Source organism: Rhinatrema bivittatum, chromosome 4 (assembly GCF_901001135.1).
Source record: "Rhinatrema bivittatum chromosome 4, aRhiBiv1.1, whole genome shotgun sequence".
NCBI lineage: Eukaryota > Metazoa > Chordata > Amphibia > Gymnophiona > Rhinatrematidae > Rhinatrema > Rhinatrema bivittatum.
In genome coordinates, this window is record NC_042618.1 from 457,696,939 (window position 1) to 457,722,316 (window position 25,378).

Sequence of the window (25,378 nt, forward strand, 5' to 3'; positions counted from 1 at the left end):
ATACCTTGTTTCTGTTATATGCAAATATAACTCATGCACATTCATTATGGAAATCCCCAAAACCGGACCAGTTTGCAGTCCTCAAGGACTGGATTTGGAGACCTCTATTATACACCTTCTTTGTTTGCTACATAAAACATAAAACTATAAACCCATCCAAATGAGGTAGATGGCAGTAATCCTGCCCAAAGAGTCAGGGATTCTAACCTGAGGTAATCCCATAGGGGCAGATTTTCAAAGCCCTATGTGCGCCGGGCCTATGTTCAAAAGGCACGGCGGTGTGCGTAAAGCCCCGGGACGCGTGTAAGTCCCAGGGCTTGAAGAAATGGGCGGTCCAGGAGCGGGGGCGGGGCAGTCCGGGGGCGGGGCGGGGGACATGGTTAGAGGCCTCTGCAAGGCTGCTGGGCCGGGGGATCGCGTGCTGGCAGTCCGCAGGCGTAACTTGTGAAACAAAGGTATGGGGGGGGGGGGTTTCAGGCTGGGGGGCGGGACAGGGAAGGGAAGGGCGGGGAAAGTGGGGTGGAAGAAAGGAAAGTTCCCTCCGAGGCCGCTCCGATTTTGGAGCGACCTCAGAGGGAACGGGGAAAGCCAGCTGGTCTCCCCGAGGGCTCGGCGCGCGCAAGGTGCATTAGTGTGCACCCCCCCTTGCGAGCACCGACCCCTGATTTTATAACATGCGCGCGGCTGCGTGCGCATGTTATAAAATCGGGCCTACATTTGTGCGCGCCGGGTAGCGCGCACAAATGTAGGCCGCGCGCGTACCTTTTAAAATCTGCCCCAGTTTGTTTAGGTCATCCTAGTAATATTCTTATAAAAGACAAACATTTGCTTTACAGTCACATCTGGGCTATAAGATGGCAAAAAATACCAAACTGTTAGTACTGAGCTGCAAATAAGATAATGTGGTACTGCACAATAGTAAGGCATTTTAAAATGTAAACAGGAAAGTAGACTAACCCTTTGTAGCTATAAACATTTGCAATCAAGATCAACTCAGTCCTAGGCTGCATAAAGGAGGATCTTTAAAAGGTTCTAGGTTGCTTTACTCAGGCTGTATCTTTTCAAGCACCAGTCTGCTGAAATGATTTTATGCATCTGTCTTGCCATGAGATGCATAACTTAGACAGGTGTATAAGACTGTCAGTGCTACTCTGGATTTCTGTGGTCCCTTATAAACCACTGGTGTTTTGACACCCTTGCAGTTTTATGCTGCTTGCCAGACCCTCTTGGTGATATTTCCATATTTATTCCTCCTTGTTACCCATGTATAACTTTTTATGATAAAATAAAGCAGAGCATTGCAAGTCCAGCAACTTATAATCCTGACAGGTATTTAGCCCAACTTCCTGTCCAAACTCCACCATGACGCTCTGATTCAGCTGTCCTATGCTAATATAACCACTCATACATTCCCACCCCAGACTTAAAGTACTCTTTTAGGATTATTCCAAATTAGCATATTACATTTGCTAATAGCAATATCAGCAGAAGTCTTTCAACTATGTTACCAATCTCTTTCAATTGCTGGTATCATCAACATCTAGTGTGAAGGATCAGAATACTACACAGATGAAGACAGGCTCTACTCCAGTTTTGGAGTGCCACCAGGCAAGTCTAGTGTTTAGGACATCCACCAAGAATATGCACCAGATATATTTCCATACAATGGAAGCAGTGCATTTTGCATTAGATATCCTGAAAACCAGACCTGTCTGTGGCACCCCAGGACCAGAGTTGCATACCCCTGATCTAGTGCATGTGCAAGATTTTGCTTTTCATAGTATGCAGTATGTGATAGGGATATGCATTTCTTTTCATTTGGTTGGGTAGTTTATGCGTGTAAAGCTTTTACATGCATAAAAATTGTATGCATACAAAATGGCATTTATAAGCATAAGGTACCAAAGAGAATGAAATGAACTAAAAAACATATTTATATAAAAACAAATGAATGGACCAAACCAAAATGTTTTTGTGGGCATATCCTTGGTATGTGAAGCTCATAATATACTGAACATAGCCATTTCTTACGGCAGCATGCCTGCAGCTGGAATATGAAACAAATGCAGATATATAAAAAGCAGTACTCGGTGTCTGACAGCCTCTTAATGATCTAGTCTGAGCCTTCACTGCAATGGATAACGATCTTACAATATTGGGTCTATTGTCAAGTACTCAATAAAGTTCTCTATAAGTCTGACTTACCATGCATGGAAAAAACAGATTTGTTTTGAAAAAATGAATTCACCAGAGGCAAGATATCAAAAATAGGGCTGGGTAAACCTTCCCCTGCCTGGTGCTACACCAGGTACAGATCTGCAAATATCTGAGCTAGTTATAATTCACTTCTCCCTACCCTATTTTTTTTTTTTTTGGGAGAATTCAAGTTTTCTGAAATAATTTTGCAAACATCAAAAAAAAAATGAAAGGTATATGAAATATTCAAACATAGCATGAATCTGGGAATATTTATAGTAATGTAGTAAATGATGGCAGATAAAGATCAAAATGGTCTATCCAATCTGCCCAGCCAGACGTTTAGGGCTATAACTGGCACTCCATTCAGATCCATAGTGGATCAGAAAAAAATAAACCAAGCCAGGAAAATATGGATATTCAAATTAACCAGCGAGTGAGTGGCACTGATTTATTGGGAATTATAACCAAAATGTTAACAACTTCTGCATTTGCAAAGCCATTTATCTGCATAAACCCATGATTTATGCATGTAAATTACTATTACAGAATAGCCTGAGGCTCTTTGCAGATAAAAGTCCACACATAATCTAGTAATGCAAGCACTTTTACATAAACTGCAGAGACCCCTTCCAGAGGGCAGAGTTAGGAGTGAAGTTGAAACATGTATGCATACTGTTTATTTTAAAAAGTAAGCCCACACAAATTATATCATCCAATGAAGATGTGTGAGTTAATCTGTGTGTGTAACAGATCAATTACCCAAGCATTTTCAAAGCAAACATCCACTTCACTTCACTTTGAAAATGCTTGTGCAACTTAGATTTTAGCCCTTCCTGCACACCCTCCTTGTGTCATGGTTTTTAGATAAAAGCAAAAGTAATACTCAGGTGAGCTCAAGACGAAAATGTATACATGATCCAGAAAACAGAAGTTACCTTTTCAAATTTATTTCAAGGTAAGCAAAGAATCTATTCAATAGTAAATATATACTTAAGGATGTATGATCTATTTAAAGATGAACTCAAACCAGGCTAATTGGACTTGGATAAAAGTTTGGAATTTTGGTGAAATCAATCAGACTTTCTAGCAAATCTGGGAAAAAGTCTGAAGCAGGGCTGTTCTGTCAAAGAAATCTGTCCTGCACTTTCTTGAATCTGCTTTGGAATTTTTGTATTGCAAAGGCGGATTTTCTTTAAAAAGAAAATGTGGAATTCTGACAGGTTGGTGAGATTGGGTGGCAAACCTTTTTTTTGTGAGATTCATACATTCCTAGATGTACCCGAACATCTTTTGTACCCGTTATGGAGACTGCAGCCTATCCAACACCACATGACTGCTGTACACATTAAACCTTGGCTTACAGAGGTGAAACTGACCACATTTCAAAGCTGGGGTCAGAAGCTCTAACACTGTTCTCCAAGGGCTGAATTTTCAAAGCCGGTTAAGCATATAAATAACTGCACTAAAATAGTCTGGGCCTATAACCCAGTTGCATGCAGACTTTTACATGAACTTGGGCGAAGGATTCTTTGGGGGGGGGGGGGGTGCGTAACTGAACACAAGTTATGTGGGCGAGTCTGTGTGCATTCAATGGACTTCCGCACAAATTTCCAAAGCGAGCTCATACACATACGTTTGCATTGAAAATTCAGGGTAAACGGTACACGTGACACATACTTCAACACAAGGCCACAGTTCTAAAATTAGTCTCCCTGAGTTGTAAGAGGATTTTTCCGTATCTTCCTGGTTTCTTTCTCCATGCAGGAGTTCCTAGCTTCCTGGTTTATCCAGCCTGGTATTTCTGCTGAGAGACCTGCCTTAATGTCTTTCAAGGATTTCAGGCTACCAGTCAACCTGTAATCTGCAGTGGAGAGGAAGTTTCTTCCAGGAACAAATCCCTCAGCATCCTCTTAGAGGAGACTTCTCCTATTTTTGTGTCATGTTTCTAACCTTCTGACTGCTCAGTTCATAAGTGCAATGAGTTATATCCCTTCCAGATCAGGATAAAGCCCTTGCTCTACAATTATCCCAACTTGGTTACTTTTTATGATGCAAGACTGTGAAACCTTTGCTTTTTAAAACTGTTTTCATTTTTCATTCTGGGGAGGGAACATGCCGAGACTTGGTTTTATTGAAAAGGGGGTTGGGGGATACACAATTATTCTATGTTGACAGGGCTAGGGGGGGCCATCGTGGTACAATCAGCTAATGCTATTTTTATACTTGGGATGTTGGGGCTACCACTTCAGGAGGTCCTGGGATGAGAAGGGAACTCAGGTTTGACCCCCGCATACTTTCTCCTTTTTTTTGACCACAGAGATTTTTTTAGGTTGTCCCTTTAAGGTGATGCTTTGCCGTGAGACAAAACAACGCAGCAATACAGCCATGATACTTTTTCGGCGGAGGGGCCCGCTATCATGGCTACAACTCCCTTCGGCGATAGTAGAGCCCCTCCCACAAAATATATTGCGGCTTTAGTTTACCCGGGCCTTAGAGAGCTGGATATCTTTCAATATTGAGCCTAGATGGTATATAAAGGGCCTCTCCAGAAACAGAGTGGCCAAAAATACGCCCATTGTAAAAATGTAGCTTGCGCTACAATGAAACGAATGCTATGCACAGGAAATAAAATGATTTAAATGACATTAAGTTGAAAATGAAATACAAACAACAATGCAAAATGAAATTTTTCATGCCATGCACATGCTTACAGAAGGCACGGGCTGGTTAGTCTGTGCACAGTGGCACAAACGGCTCCTGTGTGTGCCCATACAGGCAGCGACCAGGCACTTTTTTTATGAATGCCCTCAGGTTCTGCCTCGCAGGGAAGACAATGGATGAGACTTCCCTTCCAATGGTTGGTTCACCAGGGAAATAAAGTCACCTGGTAGTTGTTTGAAGGGTTAGGGGTCAGAATTAAAGAAAGAAGAACAAAATAGTTGTTGTCCGCAGGAGTGGGTGTATTTATGCATTAAGATCCACTTACAATCTTATTAATGCATAGAAATAACTGAAGTGTAAGGACTTCTCTTCTGCCTCTATCTGCATGTTGATGTGTGCTATGCTGGAAACATTTCACGTATATATTTTTTATTTATTTATATTCCGCTTTTCAGCACTTCAAAGTGGATTGCATTTAGGTGCTGTAGGTATCTCCCTATCCCCAGAGGGCTTACAATACGCAACTCACTTATAGAGTTATTCCTCACTACATACACTAGAACCCTGGGACCTTTACGGTACTCTTAATGACGCTTCTGTGTGCATAGCATGGAATAGTGAAATTATCTATTATATAAAAAAATAAAAATAAAAAGAGCATATCTAAATCGTAAGCATGATTATGCAGGTTAACCCCATAGCTAAATAAAATTGTTAAAGGCAGTTTGCAAAATAGCAGAAAATTGGAAAATAAAGGAAACCATGATGAGCACAACCTCGCTAGCCTAACACATTACTTCAGGAGGGAAAATCGAACCGGATAATCAACAACCAGCAAAAATATCATTCCGAGTTTCTGTGCCAGTAACCCCACGTTCTCCTTTATTCCAAACGTCTTCTGGAACCCTGCAGCCATGGACTCTACCTACTGAATGCACATAGACACAGTTTACAGTATACAAACCTGCAAAAAGTTCAACAAACATAGCTGCTCCTTCAACTGTCCCTCTGACTGTCTTCACTGTGAAATTATAAATTCCCCCAGGAGTCAAATCTGGCACTGTGTAGTCTGTTATTGACCCCAGGGCACTGTATTCTTTGATGAAGGTATCATTTGAGAGAGTCATTTTGTAGTGGGTAAAGGTGCCTGGGGTTGGATTCCACGTTACTGTTGCAGAGGACGTGCTCATTAGTTTTACAGCTAAGCCACATATCCCAGGAGGCTCTGTAAAACAAATGTATACATATTGACCGAAAGGCACCTAAGAGAAAGAGCAAATTGGATGTTTTTTGCATTTAGTTTTCCTTGGCTATGACTAAATAAAACCAACCGATGTCATGATTAGTAAGCGTATTATACAGTCTGCTGTGTATATGTCACCATTCATTACTGCTAGTCATCTCATTCCAAAATCTATAATTGTAAATATAGTGGGCCGGATTTTCAAAGCGTTACGTGGATTTAAGCAGATAACCGGCCTTACGCGCCGGGCCTATTTTAAAAAGGCCTGGCAATGAGCGTAAAGCCTCGGGACGCATGTAAATCCCGGGGCTTTACTAAAGGGGTGGATAGGGGGCAGGGAGTGAGCGGAGTCAGTGGCCATTTGCCACTCGGCCGGCGTGCGCAACTTACTTCAGCCCCAGGGCTCAAGCAAGTTTTGTAACAAAAAAAGAGAAAATGAAAAAGGTAGGGGGGAAAGGGTGGGGGAAGTAGGGGAAGGGAAGGGAAAGTGGTGTGGGGGGTTAGGGAAGTTCCCTCCGAGGCTGCTCTGATTTCGGAGTGGCCTGGGAGGGAACGGGGAAGGCAGTGCGGCTCAGAGCGGGCTCAGCGCCGACCCCCGATTTTATAACATGCGCACGCCTGCACTTACATGTTATAAAATCGGGCCTACATGTGTGCGCACCAGGTAGCGTGTGCACAGGGTAGCATGCGCACATGTACGCCCGCGGGTACATTTGAAAATCCACCTCAGTATTCACAGTCACTGAACCATTTCATGAGTTTTGTGAAGAGCTTTGAGAGAAAGCACTCAAAGGATAAAGCAGCGCTATAACTTTTCTGGATCAAATGTTGTCCATTCTTCAGTGCTCACCCAGGGGTATATGGCACAATTTTGCAGCATGGGACTCCAGAGTCATCCCTAGGCTCATGTGGGACTGGTGCAGTAATGAACTACAGGAGTTTTTGGAGCCAGTTCTGAACAGCCCATGTAATTTGAAAGATGTGCAGATCCCTCTTAGCTCCCATACATTGCAGCCAATTTTAAAGGAAAAGAATGCGTAGCCTTTCCCTTCGAATATTAACAGGCACAACGTCTGTGCGCTATAGGCACCCTGCAGCTACCAAGCAGGGGTAAAACAGAGTGCGTGCGTGTGGAAAATCCCATGCATGTGCGTTGTTTACTCACCCGAGCTGAACATGCCCACGTGAACACCTCTTTCTAACCCAGGAAATATTATGCACAACAGAAGATAGATCTTGCTTATAGCCAACAGAGGAGTGCAATTTTCAACCAAGTCATTTTACCCAGGTAAATGAAAATTCTTCTCACACTCTCTCTCTCTCTCTCTCTCTCTCTCTATATATATATATACACACAAGCATACAAATATATGGATCTACTTAAAACATACAGTTCCCAGATAGACTTCCTTCCCCTAACTTCCACCTCTGTCTCTCACCTTTTTTCTTCCCTGCCTTGCCCTTCCCTTACTTGTCACTTCCTCCTCAGCCTCTCCTTTCTTTCTCTCCCCCCCCCCCCCCCCCCCCCCCCTCTTCTGTAGTCTGTGGTCTGGCTCTTGCCAGCGGCTCCAAGCAGCCCACCTGGCATCCTCCTCTTTCCCAGAGTCCATGTTCAAGGGTCGCCCTTCAGCCAGCCAACCCCTTCTCCTTTCTCGATGTGCTGGCCAGGAGGGCTTTGAGTGGCCACCATGTGGCATGTGGTATGCCGGGAACTGACAGCCCTTATTCTAGATCAGCTTTCCCATGAAAAACCCGTGCATGATGTGTTTTATTGTCACCTTTGATGTATTTGAATCTCTACCATATATTCTGCTCTGAAATATAGGTTCTACATATTTGTGAGGCTTATACGGAAGGGCCTGCACTATTTTGGTAGCCTTTCTCTGGACTGCATCCACACTGTCTTATCTTATTTTGGAGATATGGTGTACAGAAATGGTCCAAATACTCCATATAAGGTCTCACCTATGACCTGCCCTGAGATATTATCTCTTCCTTTTATCTACTGGTTAGGATTCTCCTTATACAGCACTACAGTGCTCAACTGGCCCTGGCCCCTGCCGTGTCACTGCCTTGTCACACCGTCTTGCTACTTTGAGATATGATCACCACAAGGTTGCTCTCCTGACTGATGCACATCAGAATCTCCCTCCCCCCTTACCCTCCACTACCCATCATGCACTGCTCCCTTGGATTTCTGCATTGTTTTGATTACAGGAATCCAACTGAAAGCAAAGCATACACATAGTTTTTGATTCCCTATGCAAGAGCATTTCTCTGCCTTGACATTTAATTCCCTTATTTATTTATTTAATTGCTTGTTTATTAATTTATTTTAAATATTCTCATATAACAAATACATAAAGGGTCACAAGCAAAGCTCCCAATCAACATCCCTTCAAATAAAATGTGCTTGGAAAACAAGAAAGAATTTCCTTACTTGTGGCAACTCCTTTCTCCACAGCTACACTGGTATCTTTGCCTTTCACTGTCTGTATTTGAAAGATGTATTCCATTCCTGGGGTAAGATTTGTCACACTGGCTCTGCTGCCATAGACAGTTGTTTTAAATAGTGTTTCATGACTGCCTGCCAACCTGTAGGCCAGCTGTGGAGAAATGGGAGCAGGTAAATGTCATTAAAATTAGTATATTCTGAAATTCCTGTGGATACCACAGAAATATTCACCAGGGCTGAGCAAAAATATCATGCTCCATATTCATGTTCTACAGCCCTACCCACTATCTGGATATTACACATTGGACAGAGTTTTCCAAATCACAATCATCAAAAACAAAGCATCCAGGAAAATAACTGAGAGGTCCATATTTAGCCTGTTAGGGGGGAGCGCTGGAGGCGGTCCCACTTCTGGAAAGATTGTGTACCCTTGGGCCACGACACGACCACAGAGGAGCTCCGGGAAGCGCCGAGGTAGGCGAGGAGCGTCCAAGCACGGGCAGACAAGCTGAACCCTGCCTCTGTAGAACCTGAACGCATCAGAGAGACCCAGCAACGCAATGTTGGTCTCTGGAGTAGCCCTCCGGCTACTCGATAGCCCTTTCGGACCTGCTGTACGGAATGGCAAGTTTTCAGGACAAACAGAGGCTGAGGGCTGGAACAAACAGACTCAGACAAAGACTCAGGATACTTGAAGGATGAGACAAGACTCAGGATACTTGAAGGGTGAGACGAGACTCTGGAGATTTGAAGATTACTTGAAGGCCTGAGACAGGACTCAGACAAACAATTCAAGAGTTCTGAATAGGTACTGCCATTCCACACGCCCTACACAGCCAGTTAAGGCAGGTCACGGACCATGCAGGTGGTTCCTGACTCAGGTACTTGGAGGTTTCAAGATGAAGACTCCGGCGAGGCCTGCACCAAGGCACGCCCTCCACAGCCAGTCAAGGCAAGGCACGGACCACAACGAAATGGAACAGGATTAGGCAGAGTTCTTAGTCATGGACGGAGACAGATGCAAGGAGCTCCGAAGACCCGGACTGGATTCAGGATAAGGAGAAGGACCTCAGGATCCAAGGACACAGAGCAAGGGTCTCAACGCGGGAACACGAGCAGAACTCTGAGACGGGACTCTGAGCAAGGGGCACAGAGATGGGACTCTGGGCAAGGGACTCTGAGTATGAAACCTGAGGTGAGGAGATTAAAAGCCGGGATCTTCTGGAGGGTTGTGCTGTCAAGAAGGACATCTGGAAAAAAGGTCATCTCAACATGAAGACATCAGGAGAATAAGACATCCAGACTTTAGGGGCTCTGAAGGATGAAAAATCAGGAATATCAAGAGATCTGAAGAGAAGGACATTTGAACAACAGGAACTGGATGGACGAAGACACGGGATCCGACGAGAGACCTTGATGAAGATGAAGAAGAAGAAATGGAATTCCAACATGGAACAGAGTGCCTAGGAGAAGCTGGGTTGAAGAGAAGTCCTAAGGAGGACTGGCTCCTTGCGAAGGCAATGAAGCAATGAAGACAGGCCCTTTTTATAGGGCTGAGAAGAAACTCCCACGATGGCATCATCAGGAGGACCACTCCCAAGCTGGCCCTTTAAGAAGCGAAGAGAGGAGCGGCCTCACACCTAAAGCAGGACCCTGGAGAGCAGTGTCCCTGCCGCGACACAGAGCAGAAGCAAGACTGCGCCACAAAGCAGGCCCCGACGCTAGAGCGGCGGTGCCCAGGCCGCAAAGAAGGGGCTGAGAGTGGCTCCCTGCCGCAGGAAAGAAGCCGATGGTGGAAGCCCACCCCCCCCCCCCCCCGGAGGGGAGAAGATGATGTCGGCGGCCTCCAGGCCACATGGGAATGCCATCGGTGGCCTCCTGGCCGCAAGAGTAGCACCCGGGCGGCTCCAGTCACATGGAAAGGACGTCGGCGGTCTCCGGGCCGCAAAGGCTGCACCAGGGAAGTTCCAGCCAAGCAAAGGGGTGTCGGCGGTCTCTAGACCACGGAAGCAGCTGAGAAAAGAAGGTGAGAAGCTGCCCGTGGCGCTAGCCAGGGCAGAATCGTAACACAGCCACTATCTGGCAAAGCTCATTATCCGAATAAATCTTTCTGGCTAACTCAGCTCCCCCCAGTTACACCCCCATCCCGCCCACCACTTAGCCAGCTATTTACCCGAATAAGTAGTTCTCTGGCTAAGTGGCAGCCGCTGATCTCAGGCAGATATTCAGCCACTGCCACTCAACCGGTTAAGTCAAAACGTATCCAACTATGTGGCACTAAATATGGACCTCTGAGAGTTCTACAGTTAATATATGGAGTATAGGAAAATTCTAGTGTTTATATTCATTCCATGATCACAACCTAGAAAACTCTGCCTGACTGTGGTAATACCCAGAAAATAAACAGGAGCTCAACAGTTTCCTCTTTTATCTACCAACAAAGGCCAATGAAAAATAAAAATGGCTGCAAGTGTAGCAGCTTTGGTTTTCATTGCTATACTCCTCATCTGCTCTTGAGATAACCAGTGCCTCAAGAAATATTGCTTAAATATGCAATAAATAGCTGTGGAAACTCTGAGGGACCGAAAAAATCCAAGGCATCGATCAAGAAAATGTAAACCTTTTTCACAAGTGAATTATCCAGCCTTAGAACTAACAGTTGTGTGCTGTGTGCATTAGGCTCCACCACTTAAGACATAAAATAATAGACAATTTCAAACAAAACAAATATCTAGGCAGATCACTGAAAAGAAAACCTTCTGAAGTTATCCAGGTGTTCATTTACTTACACATAGGCAGGGCAATGAGACTGTATTTGAAGTGTTGATCATTTTTTCATTGAAATTCAGTAAAATAATCTAATATCTGAAGCAAACAGATTATGAACTGGGTTTAAGCATGAACATGCCACTGAAAGACGGTAAACTGGGAGAATTAATTTTACATGATTGGAAAAATGATACTAATTGCCCAGCTACACTTTGCTAAGCAACCTGTCTGCTAGTACTATACTCATTAACATTTAATCAACAGCCTTGTTTATTTGGAAATAACATTCTCTAATACGTTCTTTAATAATGATAATATACAAAGGCAAATGAATAATTCTACTGATAATATCCATCTGAAAAATTCCCATGCAATGGTCACCAAAGGCAGGCAATCTCATTTAAATCTTGCAGAAGGACAGTGCTATGACATTACATGCAATTTGCAGATGCTTCCATGGTATTCACCACGGTATTCATTAGCCAAGCCAAGGTTACAGACAGATTGACCTTTGTGCTGATAATTTCAAATTTGCTCAGGTATTTATTGAAACAAAAATCTAATGTTTTATCAACTATGGTACCCATTTTGTTGAAAATATATTTCTCAAAATGAGGGTGTTTTCCACAGTTGTTCCTACCCTGTGGAATACACTGCCAGTAGATTTGAGATTGGAGGTAAAAGGCAAAAAGGGGAATAGGATTCAGATGACAGCCAACACCAGGCCTTGACTTTTATGGTCTGAGGTACTGATATGCAGACATTAGGGAAAATGCACAGGACTGATTAGCAAAACACATTCAAGCAGCACTGTCTGAATTATCAAGGTTGCTCATCCTGCAAAACTATTGCTAGCAGTAATTTTGTTATGAGTTTGATAGTTGCTTGATTTTGATCGTAAATACCCTTAACATAAGGCTTGGTGCACAAAGCAGTAGTTACTACCCTTAACAGACACATGGGGGTAACCTGCGCAGTTACTACCATTAGCAACTTGCTGGGCAGACTAGATGCACCATTTGGCCTTTTTCTGCCATCATTACTGTGTTAGGTGCATCGTGTTTTGTTTTGGAAAAAAACTGAAAACAGGGAATTTCCTTTGAATACTGTGTGATGGTAGATGGATGCAGTTGGGTTTGTGACCATAGGGGGTGGTTGAGAGGAAGTTGGGAAGTGGAAGGAGATGGTTAAAAGGTTTTTAGAAGGTTTAATAAAAGGTTTTTAGAAGGTTTAATAAACGAGCCTACCCAGAATAGACCATGTTACCTAATGCCCCTAAACCATGCACCTATCTCATGAACCCCTAATTCAGTCCATGATCCCCCTGATCATCTTCTGAAGCTACTGATGTATATAATGTTACTAATGTGGTAAATGTTGTAAACGCTTGTTATTGTTTATATCGGCTTGTTCACTTTCCTTCTACGCTTTCCTAGTGTTCCCCCCCCCCCTCCAAGTTCCTTCGACCTGTTATAATGTAATTTCTAATCTGCTGTTAATATGTGAACCGGTGTGATGTCCCCACTAATGCCGGTATATAAAAGTTTTTAAATAAATAAATAAATAATAAATAAATAAATAATATGGGGCAGGGTGATGTGAAGAAGGGAGGGGTTGAGGATGGCTGGAAGTGAATGAGGGGATGGGGGAACAAAGGAGTTAAAGATTTGGGGATTTCCCACATGGTGTGGGGGTGAAGTGATGTGAACGAGGAAGGGGGTTGTGGGTAGGTGGGGAGTATATGAGAGCTTTGGGGCTTGGATGAGGTTTGTGGAAGATTTCTTTTCTCTGACTCACAAGTATTTGTATTGTATTGTTTGTGATTGGTTTTTAGGAGCTAGGCAAGTATCATTATGTGTACTTGTATTTTGATGTTTTAAATTTTACACCACTTTAGGTGACCTCTGTGAAGACTGGGGAAGCAGTTAATAAGAATGGTAAAAATAAATCTAACCACCCCATCATGAAACTAAGCCTAAGTGGGAGAAAATACAGAGCAATAGCATTTCCCTTATTTTGAAGAAATGTATTTGTTTAGACATTTTATATACCGTCATTCTAAATGAAGATCACAATGGTTATACATATTATCGTGCATATAATAATATGTTTTCAACACAAATGCTATGAAAGAATAAAGAAATTACTTTTGGAGAAATGGAATGGACTGTCTGTCATTCCTGAGATTCCAACCAGCCTCAATGGTTTTGTAAGGACCCATACTTAGAGACCACAGGCCTGCAAAGAGGACGTTCCAGATTTTTATGTATTTTAGGAAGAATGTTAAAAACAAGCCTAATGAGATTTTCAGGAACAAGAAATGTACATGCTCGCTAAAACCATGGTGAAGGGTGTATCGACTTCATTTTTCATATCATGCCCTGGCAACCTATAACCTCAAAGGTATCAATGCACAGGAAGCAAGTATGTTTCACTGGGAAAAAAGTCCTGGAACAAGAGGTCGTGATGTGGAGCCTGAAGAAGAGTCAACTCAGGAATAATATAAGGAAATATTGCTTCACAAATAGGGTGGTGGATATATGGGCCAGCCTCCTTGTGAAGGAAAACAGTAGCGTAATTTGAGAAAGTCAGCAATAAGCAGAGGATCCTTAGTTATGAGGGAAAAGCCCGAGATTGAGTAGGCTGTGTGGTGCTCTGTCAGGAATGGGAAGACTGGATTGGTTCTTGCAGGCCCTATCAGCTGTGTTCAGATTCTTCTATTAAGTTCTGAACCATAATTCACGTCGCCTTCCCACACTAGAGAGCCATCTTTACCAGCAAGCTTGAGTATATAATTTTTCTTACCTGAAAGGCAAGAAAGCCCCCACGTGGAAGCTTCCACGACATATACACCGTATTTTCCTCCTGTCCAAAAAACTGTATGTCTGATGGTGGATCAGGATCTAGAGGAACATTTTGCAATGATGCATCATCATGTGCCAGTGATTGCCACAAAATAACAGATACGTCAAAAGACATTGGGCCATAACAACAAAACAGCATTTAAATAAAATATGCCAGAAAAACGGAGCAAGATGGTTTGCATTTACTCACGTGCACTGGTAAAAATAAAATAAATGTGTTTATTTTAAAAATTTCTAGCTCACAAACATTCAGTGTTCGTGGGGGGTTACAATGCAACATATACAGTTAAAACAAAAAACTATTCAAATACATAAAGATGCAAACTCAACAACATACATAGCTGGGGGTTAATTAAAATGACTGCACACCTGAGTTGAAAATTACAACAAAACACTGCTACCTGGGATTAAATACTAATTAATGGCAATAGGGCCGATGCAAAACAAAAATGCGTTGAAAGTGGGTGCTGAGATTTCAGTGCCTGCTTTCCCAATGCATCCCCAGGGGTCGCGCTATCAAGGAGGCGCTAGGGTTGATTACGTGCCCCTAGCACCTCCTTGACAACTGGTGCCCATGAGCAGTCGGCTGTCTGCCGGTTTAGAAAACGGACGCTGAATTTATCACAGCCACAGTATTTTCTGCTTTTCTGTACAACTTTTTGGGGTGCTCAGAAATTAACGCCTGCTCCAGGCAGGCGTTAATTTCTGAGGGCAAAAATGTTCCTATTGGACACACATTTTTTTTCTTGTATTCGGAGTGAATAATTAATAGCCTCATTCACATGCATTTGCATTTGATGAGTGCTATTAGCTTCCCAGCGAGTTGGATGCATGTTGTGGAGGCGCTAATCCTCTTATAGCATAAGGGGATTAGGACGCGCCTACACAACTCGGCTGAGTGCTCTGTATTGCATCGGCCCTAATGTGAGAGGGAGTTCTCAAATGCAAGTTAAAACAGAGGGATGGTAACTTTCAAACCGGTGTGCGGGCGCACTTTGGCGCATGTGTGTCTGCGCATACCCAGATATGCGGCCATTTTATAACAGGCGCACATGTTATAAAATAGCTAGACCATGTGTCCATATGTGCCCAATTTTAAGTGGGCTCGCACCTATGCACATAAATCCCGCTTCTACCACATAAGTTGAGGAATTTTAAAAGGGGAGCATGTCCACGCCATATTTCATTTCATCCAGTTAACAACTACAGTAGGTCCTCCAAACCCCCCTGGTTTGATGATCTGCACTAGAGATGTGATTCGGCCAAACCTTTCGGTTCGGCCTTCGTTATCGGCCCACTGCAGGAAATTTTGTTTCCTGTGGTTTGGGCATATTTTTTTTCGGCTGTCTCGAACCGAAAAAAAACAAAACCATCCCGACCCTTCAGAATGAAGTAATTACAACCCCCCACCCTCCCAACCCCCCAAAACTTGCCGAAGGTCCCTGGTGGTCCAGCGGGGTCCTGGGAGTGATCTCCCCCTCTCGGGCCGTTGGCTGCCACTAATCAAAATGGCGCCGATGGCCCCTTGCCCTTACCATGTGACAGGGGCTATCGGTGCCATTGGCCAGCCTCTGTCACATGATAGGAGCAATGGACGGCTGGCACCGATAGCCCCTGTCACATGGTAAGGGCAAAGGGCCATCAGCGCCATTTTGATTAGTGGCAGCCAACGGCCCGAGAGGGGGAGATTACTCCCAGGACCCCGCTGGACCACCAGAGACTTTCAGCAAGTCTTGGGGGGGGATCGTGCAAGTCTTGGGGGGGGGGGCGGGATGGGGGATTGCAATTAATTAAATTTGAAGGGTTGGGGTGTTTTGGGTTTTTTTTAATGTGTCCTTTCTACCCCCCCCCCCCCCCCAAAAAAAAAACGATAAGAAAACCACATGAATTTCGTGGGTTTTCCTATCGTTTCGGCACCCTCCCCCCCCGAAACGCAACGAAATAGGAAATATCGCCTATATTTCCTATTTCGTGGCAAACGAATGCACATCCCTAATCTGCTCTCTCCCCAGTTACACCAGACCCTTTAAGCCCCTTAGAAATGGCTCTCTCTTTTTATTTTTAAACTTACACCTCCTCCATAGCAGAAGTAAACTTACACAGCAAGGGATCGGGTGCTCGCCCAGGCGCATAGGTACCTGCACGCCCATCTCTTGGCCACACGCCAAAATACCCCATGTTTCACCCAGACCGCACCCACGCCCCACCCGCATCTGGGTGGCTTTTAAAATTTGGTGGGCATGCGCGAGCCTGACTTGTGTGCGTATCTCCCAGTTTGGACGCTCGCTAGGCTTTTAAAATTCACCTCATAGATTTTAAGACATTTTTAAAATTGCTTTGGACATATAATTTCATGAAGCTATTTGGGCAAGGAGTTCCAAAGCATAGGGTCTACTCTAGAAAATGCTTTATCACAAGCCTCACCTAGATAGGCAAATCGAACAGAGGGGATGTCCAATAACCCATAATTTGCAAACCAGAGTTTTCTATTTCAATGGTAAATGCAAAGTACAGAATTTAAAGCAGTTACAGTGGGAATATTAATGGTTTTCTGAATCAGGATTGTAATTTTAGTTTTGTGAATTAGGATAGCCATTTTATATTTCATCCTCCATTATATAGGTAACCGATGAAGGGATACTAAAGCAATGGTTATATGTTCATGCATGCCAACTCCTGTTAACACTAAGTTGCACTGCAGAATTTTGTATGATCTGCAGAGGTTGCAGGGTCCAGGCTAGTGTCCCAAGACAAAGGGAGTTACAATAACCTAACCCCGTTAAAACTAGGGCTTGAAATATTGATCTAAAGTTGTCAGCCAGCAAAAAAGGTTTCAATCATCTCAGCATCTGCAATTTGAGCAGAGAAGATCTGGCGACATTCTCTCAGAATGAACTGCACAGGGACTGCAGGGAATCCCATTTTCCAGAATTCTCTAGAGATGATCTATGTTGATGCTATTGGATGATGACCCCCATACAGGCCGCCAGTCACTGGGCTCAGCAGCAGCCTGGGCAGGCTGGGGAGGTATGAGCGGGCCAATAGTGTATTAGTGTTCTAGGGTCTCATGTAATGTTTGCCTTTGCTGCCTTTTCATAGATAAGGTTGCTGCTCTTTGAGTCCTGAGAGTTACTGCTGTTATGGTTTGGCATGGGAAGGTTCTAGGTGTTGGATTTTTTTTTTTTGTAGGGATTTTTCTTACTTCACAAAGTGTTTGGCATTGGAGGGAGTTTGTTTTGCTGTCACTGAGGTGGCACCAGCATTTGAATATATTTTTTCTGCATGTCCCAGTTCTGTTCTGCACCTGTTGCAAATCTCAAGTTCTTATAATGAAATTATTAAGGTGTTTTTAATGCTGGTAAGTGCTTGAAATAATAGAATTAAAATATTTTAAAGCATCACTCATGATGAAACTACTTAGAAACCCATTGTCAGATGCCTCTAAGGCATTATTTATTGATAAGAGTACAAATAGTAGGGCCTAGACTAACTGCCCTCCCATGTTAACCTTGGGCCCCAAAAAAATAAATTTCTGGCTATGCCACTGCTGGGTTAGTTCAGTACAGTGGCGTACTAAGGGGGGGTGCAGGGGTGCAGGCTGCCCCGGGTGTCAGCTGGGAGGTCAGCGGCCATGAGCGGAGCCCTAGAAGAAGAGGGAGGCCTCCGGGCCGCGAGCGGTGGGAGCACTGGGTGGCCGCCTAGAGCACCACGGGTCTGGAGCCGGCAGCTGCACAGCCTTCCCACCCCCCCCCCCCCCCCTCTGCGGCCCAGAAGAGGACGTGGTGGGTCCGCACAGTTAAATTCGGCCCCTTGTGAATTTAGGAGGTTTGGCAGGCAGGGGATTTTTAAAAGCAAGAGTTTTATTTTTTGTTTACCTACTGAAGTTAACCAGTTAGACCCTTTGACAATTAACCCAAAAGCCTTTCATCTTATTCAGGGTCAATGGAGGGAAAAAAAAGCTTAGTGAATCAGGTTTTAAAAGTAAGCAGTAGAAAGTATGACTTTCCAGATAGCCTCAGTTCTGGGTCTATGCACTTCTTATCGAGAATGTGCCAAATATATTTGCATTCCTCCATGTGCCCACCCCTAACTAAATCAGTCACCAAATTTGAAAAGTTGAATGCCGACCCCCCCCCCCCCCCCCCCCCCGGCCAAGGATTAACCTTCACACAAAGTTTGGTGAAAATAGGTCCATTCATTTCCAAAGTTATAAAAGGGAGGAAACCCCAACACACAAACTGCAACACACACTGGCATTCAGATTTCAGTACCATCTGATCAGCTTCCGTCCATAGAAAACTGAGGATACAAATGAGAAGACAAGAGTTTAGCCTGCCTTCATCAAAGCATTCTGGGATTGTTTAGCAGTGAGAATAGTTTATAACATTCTGATTTGTTTAATGACATTTCTAATCTATAACTGTACCCATGCTATGCCGCCTTAACACTTTGACAAATCAGTTACTGGTACGAGAAAGGTTTGAACGATGTGATTGAACAAGGCATGGGCATTGATTAGGTGCCAATTAGAGAATGTAATTTGGGTGCAATTGCGTTAATTACTGAGTGTGATTTCATGCCACACATTAGTGGTGTTCTCTAGTATCGCTACTGGAAAGCAGTCATATATCTCTCTAGGGGGGTTTGGTTTTCATTTATCTGTATTTGTGTTGACAAGCCAGATGAAAATAAGCAAATCTAGATGAGATATAATATTATCACACATGAACTTACATGTATTAAGCATGGCATTGGTAGGGTGGCTCTTCTTTATTCCACTGGTTGTTATAATACTAATTAAATAGTCAGTCCCAGGTAAGAGGCTGTCAAACTTGAACATTCTACATAATACATAATAATAGCAATAATAATTATAATAACATGCAAATTAATATGTTAAACTCCTCACATAAGCATTTTAATTTAATTACATTTATTACATGCCTAACTACCATGATACTCTAAGCATGGGAAAGAAGCTGGGTATCTAATGAATATTAAAATCATAAATAAAAGAAGAAAAGCATAAGCAAACTGTGCCTTCGGTACTTTCATTTTCAGAACATTTTAAGTATGACATGAGACCATGTCAAATGTCAGGCCAACAAGCAAGTTGTATCATAACAAGAGAGTAGAAATAAACTAGACTCGGGCTGAGTACCTATTACAACATTGCACAGCCCTTGCCATGACCTATTCTTCAGACAAAGTACATTTCAAATGTTAATGACCATATTCAAGTAGCAAAAAGAAAGATGGCTGCTTCATTCAGCGTGACATATAACCGTGGTAGGAGGTTTCAACAAGAGGTAGAGAAACCAATTCAAATTAGGCTCGTGCTCTCATCTGAAGCAAAACGACATTTCCGATTTTGTTTCATTTTGTTTTCAAAATGTGTTTCTTTTTATTTCATTTCATTTTTAAACCTTCACTGTCACCATTAAAAATTAAAAAAAAAAAGCCACCTGGGTCCGGTTCCTTCCTCCTGCCCACCAAACTTGCAAAAATAATTCTCCTCAACCTCCTCCCAATCCTCCAACCTAATTCTTGCCCTGAATCTGCCATAAAACATAAGGGTGCTGGCCTTGGTAGCCATTTTTAAAACCCAGAGCAGTGGGGCAGAAGTGACTGGGGATCTCATTTTGGATACATGAAAGAAAATGAAAGAAACAAATGCAGGTTTGAATGCAGCTTAGTACATTGGCCCCTTAGGTTATGAGCTCTTTGAGACAGTGACTTATCATACTTGAATACAGCACTGCATGCATCCAGTAGTGCTATAAAATGTATACGTAGTATTATTAAGAAGAATAAAAAAAAGAGTGCCAGAAGCCGCATACCTGACAGTGGGAAGTAATTTCTCCTCTTTATTGAAGGTTTTGTTGGCTATGGAAATCATGTATCCATCTAACTTGTTCTGTGCTGGTAGCCACCAAACAGTAATGGATTCAGAAGTCTTGCTATGATTCATAGATTCCACTGGGCTTGGTACTAAAATAATTATGCAAAAATGAGTAAATAAATAAGTAACCTGGTCTATTTCATTTACCCAATGTAACCGCTTCTAGGGACCACATAAAATAAAACAAACGACTTCTCGAAATACCCACATATCCCATGGCAAAGCTTACGAACACCAGAAATAGAGCTCTCTCCATAGCTGGGCCAAAACTCTGGAATGCCCTACCATGCTACCCTCACCAATATCATCGATAATAAATCATTCAAAAAAAGAACTGAAACCTGGATCTTCAGCCAGACTTTCAATGATGATTTAAGCAAATTACAATTGTGATGCCTTAAGCCTCCACCTCCTTCTCCCCTCTTCTCTTTTCTGCAGATATTTACCCCTTCCTCCTCCCACTGCCTCCCCCTCTATCCCCCCGACCCCTACCTCCCACCCATTCCCCCCCCTTCTTTCCTTCATTTCCCACTCATACTTTCTTGTATTTGGAGCATGAGTTTGTATATACCTTCCTCGTTTTTCGTTTCTATATTCATTTTCGTTATTTGGCTTAAACTATTTTAGTTATTTCCTGTTACAACCTGCTCCATGACTTGTTATATGCATATACTTTTGTTTCACTACTTGTTCTATGTATCATTGTTTCGTTTCAATGTAAACCGGGGTGAAGGCATGCGCTAAACCTCGGTATATAAAAGCTTCAAATAAATAAATAAATAAAAGTTATCTTGGCTGAATCCATGATGAAGATGTTAACCCTCAATCAGACAATTATCACAGCTGTGATTGCTGATTTCAGGGAAATCCAAGAAAACGAGAAGTGATACACACAGAGCAAATGGAGCCTAATTTGCAGAATGTACGTATAGCTGTCAGGTGCTGAAAAATATGCCATCTAATAAGCCCTCTTCCTTTAGGTGAGTAGGATAAAAATGAGACAAAATCCTTGGATAGTTGTGAAGGAAGAGTCTACAAGCAGAGCCCATGCAAGCATATTAGGCGCCCTAGTGAACCTTCTGCCTTGCACCCGCCCCCCCCCCACCTATAGTTACCGCCCCGTCCCATCCCTCCCTCCCCCCCAGTCTTGGCCCTGATTCCTACCTCATTGGCACCCGCTGAGCGTGTGCTTTTCTGGACCGCAAGCAGTGGCCCGCCAAATCTCTACTCCTCTTTGCCGTGAGCAGGATAGGCTCCGCTCACGGCCCCACATGGCTACTCCCTAATGGTTGGTGACAGAGGTGACCGCCTAGTTCACCTAACAGGATGCACCGGCCCTGACTACAAGGTCATAAACCCGAAGAAGATTGCCAGACCAAAAACAAAACAAAGCATAAAGGGGGGGGACATGTTAGCTTATTGCTTCAGGACATGACTTAGGGGCGGATTTTCAGAGCCCTGCTCGCGTTAAATCCGCCCAAAAACCGGGCGGATTTAACGCGAAGCAGGGCCCTGCGCGCCGGGAAGCCTATTTACATAGGCTTCCGGCGCGCGCAGAGCCCCGGGACTCGCGTAATCCCGGGGGTTTCTCCGAGGGGGGCGTGTTGGGGGCGTGTCGGGGGGGCGGGCCCGGTCGTCGCGGCGTTTCGGGGGCGTGTCGGCAAAGCGTTTTGGGGGCGGGTACTGGGGCGTGGCTACGGCACCAGGTCGGTCCGGGGGCGTGGCCGCGCCCTCCGTACCCGCCCCCAGGTTGCGCGGCCCGGCGCGCAGGAGGCCCGCTGGCGCGCGGGGATTTACGCCTCCCTCTGGGAGGCGTAAATCCCCCGACAAAGGTAAGGGGGGGGGTTTAGACAGGGCCGGGCGGGTGGGTTAGGTAGGGGAAGGGAGGGGAAGGTGAGGGGAGGGCAAAGGAAAGTTCCCTCCGAGGCCGCTCCGATTTCGGAGCGGCCTTGGAGGGAACGGGGGTAGGCTGCGCGGCTCGGCGTGCGCCGGCTATACAAAATCCATAGCCTTGCGCGCGCCGATCCAGGATTTTAGCAGATACGCGCGGCTCCGCGCGTATCTACTAAAATCCAGCGTACTTTTGTTTGCGCCTGGAGTGCAAACAAAAGTAGGCTATTCGCGCGCCTTTTAAAATCCGCCCCTTAATGTTTGCATTTTTAAACATTAAGGGGTGGCCACAGTGCCTGTGGTATGCAGATGCCAGCAGTAACAGGGCACTCAGGCCACTTCTGCTCCACCCTACTTCCCACCACTAACACCCTCTATCTAACCCCCCCTCCCCCACTGTGCACACTCATCAGTAACAGGACACTCAGGCCACTTCTGCTCCACCCTACTCCCCACTACATATGCCTTCTGTCTATCCCCCCATCCACTGTGCACACTTACCAATATCTCCGGGGCTGGGGGTGGGGGTAGGGTGGCTCTCTTGAGGCATGCAGCAGCGTTGGTGGGGGGAGTGCACTCCTTCCTCCCTTCCCCCAGCACATGAACTCCAGGCTGTGTGGCAACTTCTGGTTAGATTACAGCATGCCATGTGGCTGCATGCAATGTTACGAGGCAGCCGGCCAATGCATGCAACCTGATTGGCAAGCCACCCAGGTGGAAGGGGGATGTTGATGTGGTGATAAAGGGGAGAGAAGCTCCGTCCTTCTCCCCTTTCATCGCCATATCTCTTCCTGGCCAGTCGTGGCATCTTTCCCTCCCTCCCTGTCTGATCTCTGTTAGTGAGTGTTAAGCATGTTATGATAGATGTTGGGAGAATTTCAGAATTGCAATTGTATAGCTTGCCGCAGTGTGTGTCTGAGCCTCTGGGGATGTAAAAAGATGTGGGGGACAATCCTAGTGGCCAGTGCACGATGAGCCTCTTACAGCATAGTGGGCTTGGGTGGTTCCTGGCCTGGGAGACAGAGGGCAAGGCCTTGCGATACAGGCCTTGGAGGAGAGCTGCACTGGCAAGAATTGGAGACACCTCTTATTGGGGCTGAGTAAGAGCCACAGAAGTGGTTAGGGAGGACACGTCGCTTCAACAGTCCTGGTGACTACACCCAGAACAGGGCAGGTATAGGACCCTTGCCATGGGGGGGGGGGGGTGTTGGGGTGACACATGTTAGGTTGAGGCACAGCATTGGGTTTATGTTATCGTTATTGACTATAATAAAGCTGTGGTCTACTTATTCCAAGCAATATAATAGACTGCCTGTAATTCTTGAGTATATTATTGAATCACAGGGGAGTTGTAGTGGATGGGTCCGGGATGCCCGGTTACTTAGCTTCAGCCATCCTCTTTACTAAACTAATCTACTGGTTTGTCTTTTCACTTATTTCGGTTTATAATAAGCTCCTGACTTCCAATTCCTGTACCAGTCTAACAGGCTCATGATAGATGATTTGCCTTCAAGAATTAAATTTTGGTCTATCAACCAGTTTCAAAAAAATATATTTGTACAAAGTATTGATTTGTTATATCATCATGATAAATATTGTTTTAAGGGGGAGCCAATGATCTTGCCATCACACTTTGAATAAAACAAAAATTTTCAGTTTTCAATATGAAAATATTTTTAATGTTAATGTTTAGATAGCATTCAATATTCCATGCACTCTCCGATTAAATAAATAAAATAAGACTGGGGCAACTCTTCTGACCAACAGAAGATAAGTATCTGTAGAGTACCCTACAAATGACTGCACTAATCGGCACAACACTTGGATCCTCAGGAATCATGAACGAAACTATTTCTTTAAGAGAACAAATGCACAGGGAGGATAACTTTCAGAGAACTATGCACGGCCCCATACATATGGGACCACACAGAAGTATGCCCATATTTTATAATCTGCACAGATTATAGAAAACAAATGCGCCTAAGTTTGCTATTTGAGGAAATGTATGCACATAAGTAAACTTATACTTGTGTACATTTGCATAAATGACAATAGTATGCTTATATGGTTTTCCATGGTACGCACTAGCAGGTACAAAGCAATTTGGTGCTTTCTACGTACGGAACTTAAGTCAGAAATTTTCAAAAAGAAACTAGCCGGGTATTTTCCCTTTGAAATTTAGCTTCAAGGAATGTGTGGACAAAGCCCATGAGTATGCTTTCAGATGCGCAAACTAATTAAAATTGCTCCCATTAAAAACAATATGCAAAGGACACTTTCTTTCCAGAACAGATGCTAGGATAAGCACAACACTGTCTCACATCTTCAACATGGAGAGCGACATATCCTGAATTCAGCCATTTTTGTCTCACTGTGAAGTAAAAACTGAGTAATATAAAGGTTATATTTAACAGGCAGATATCACTAAGGTAAGGTGAAAATGTAATTTTCACAGACTATTTTGTGGAGTCTCACTTAAAGACAGACCACCTCCATTAATAAAATTACAGAAGAAGCGGCGGCATTTTATTACTACTGTATTTTACCAAAGAGGCATCATTCTACACCTAGGAATGATAAAGTTGCTCATAATTGATTCTGCTATGCATTTTTGTACTAGTAAAGATACTGGCAGTGCAGTCAAAATATCTGTCTGCTTACTCGGCAATCACAGAGAGGATAAGCGGCATGAAGAAATATTGATGAACTGGGCTTATTGTGTTAAACAATGCCACTGCCACAATTCTTCAGGGAATGGACCTGAGATGCTATTTAATGTCAACATGGTTCATATCATCCTTGCATTATTTTTTTCCATGGGTACTAAAGCCTTTGTGACAAATTGAACTCAGTCACTCAGTAAACTTGTATGTGCAATTCTCTGCTCCACAAGGTCCTGTTTCAAGTCCAGGCATCACCAGAGGGATTAGAACTGTGATACTGGTGTAGGGTTTCAGCTTACTGGATTTCAACCACTTTGTCACGAATATCTGGAAGGACCTGTTGAGCTCCATGCACAACAACAGGAATCAGTGCATTTAGAATCCATTCTAGAATTTTCTCGGAAAGGTTAATATCAACGACAGTGAAAATAATCTAAGTAGGTCCTTACCAAGGAAAATGGGGCAGTTGTGAACCGGAGATTCAAACACAGCCCTAGTGAACTACAGGGGCAGGGTAAATGACAGAAATCATAGAGTTCACAGATGAGCACACCCAACACAGATGCTTATAAGATGCATAAATTTGAAAGTTCAGAACATTCTGGATTCTTTCCCACAAGCTGGAGTCAAGTAGGAGAAAACAGTTCTTGTGAGCTCTCTTTCAGAGAGGACCAGGATAGGAGGAAAACTGTTTTCTCTCCAAAGGAAGGGTTCAACCCCAAGGGCCGGATT

The 25,378-nt window shown here is 44.0% G+C and overlaps 1 protein-coding gene across 1 annotated transcript in view; it reads right to left on the bottom strand.

Annotated features, from left to right (window-relative positions):
* PTPRQ (protein tyrosine phosphatase receptor type Q) overlaps positions 1-25,378 on the bottom strand; it is a 414,802-nt gene that overhangs the window by 327,345 nt on the left and 62,079 nt on the right. Inside the window, exons 13-17 of the mRNA XM_029597117.1 lie at positions 20,032-20,182; positions 18,926-19,032; positions 14,133-14,230; positions 8,544-8,709; positions 5,825-6,085 (exon numbers count right to left, since the gene is read on the bottom strand). Of these exons, the coding sequence (XP_029452977.1) occupies positions 5,825-6,085; positions 8,544-8,709; positions 14,133-14,230; positions 18,926-19,032; positions 20,032-20,182 (783 nt within the window). The remainder of the gene's footprint in view (positions 1-5,824; positions 6,086-8,543; positions 8,710-14,132; positions 14,231-18,925; positions 19,033-20,031; positions 20,183-25,378) is intronic.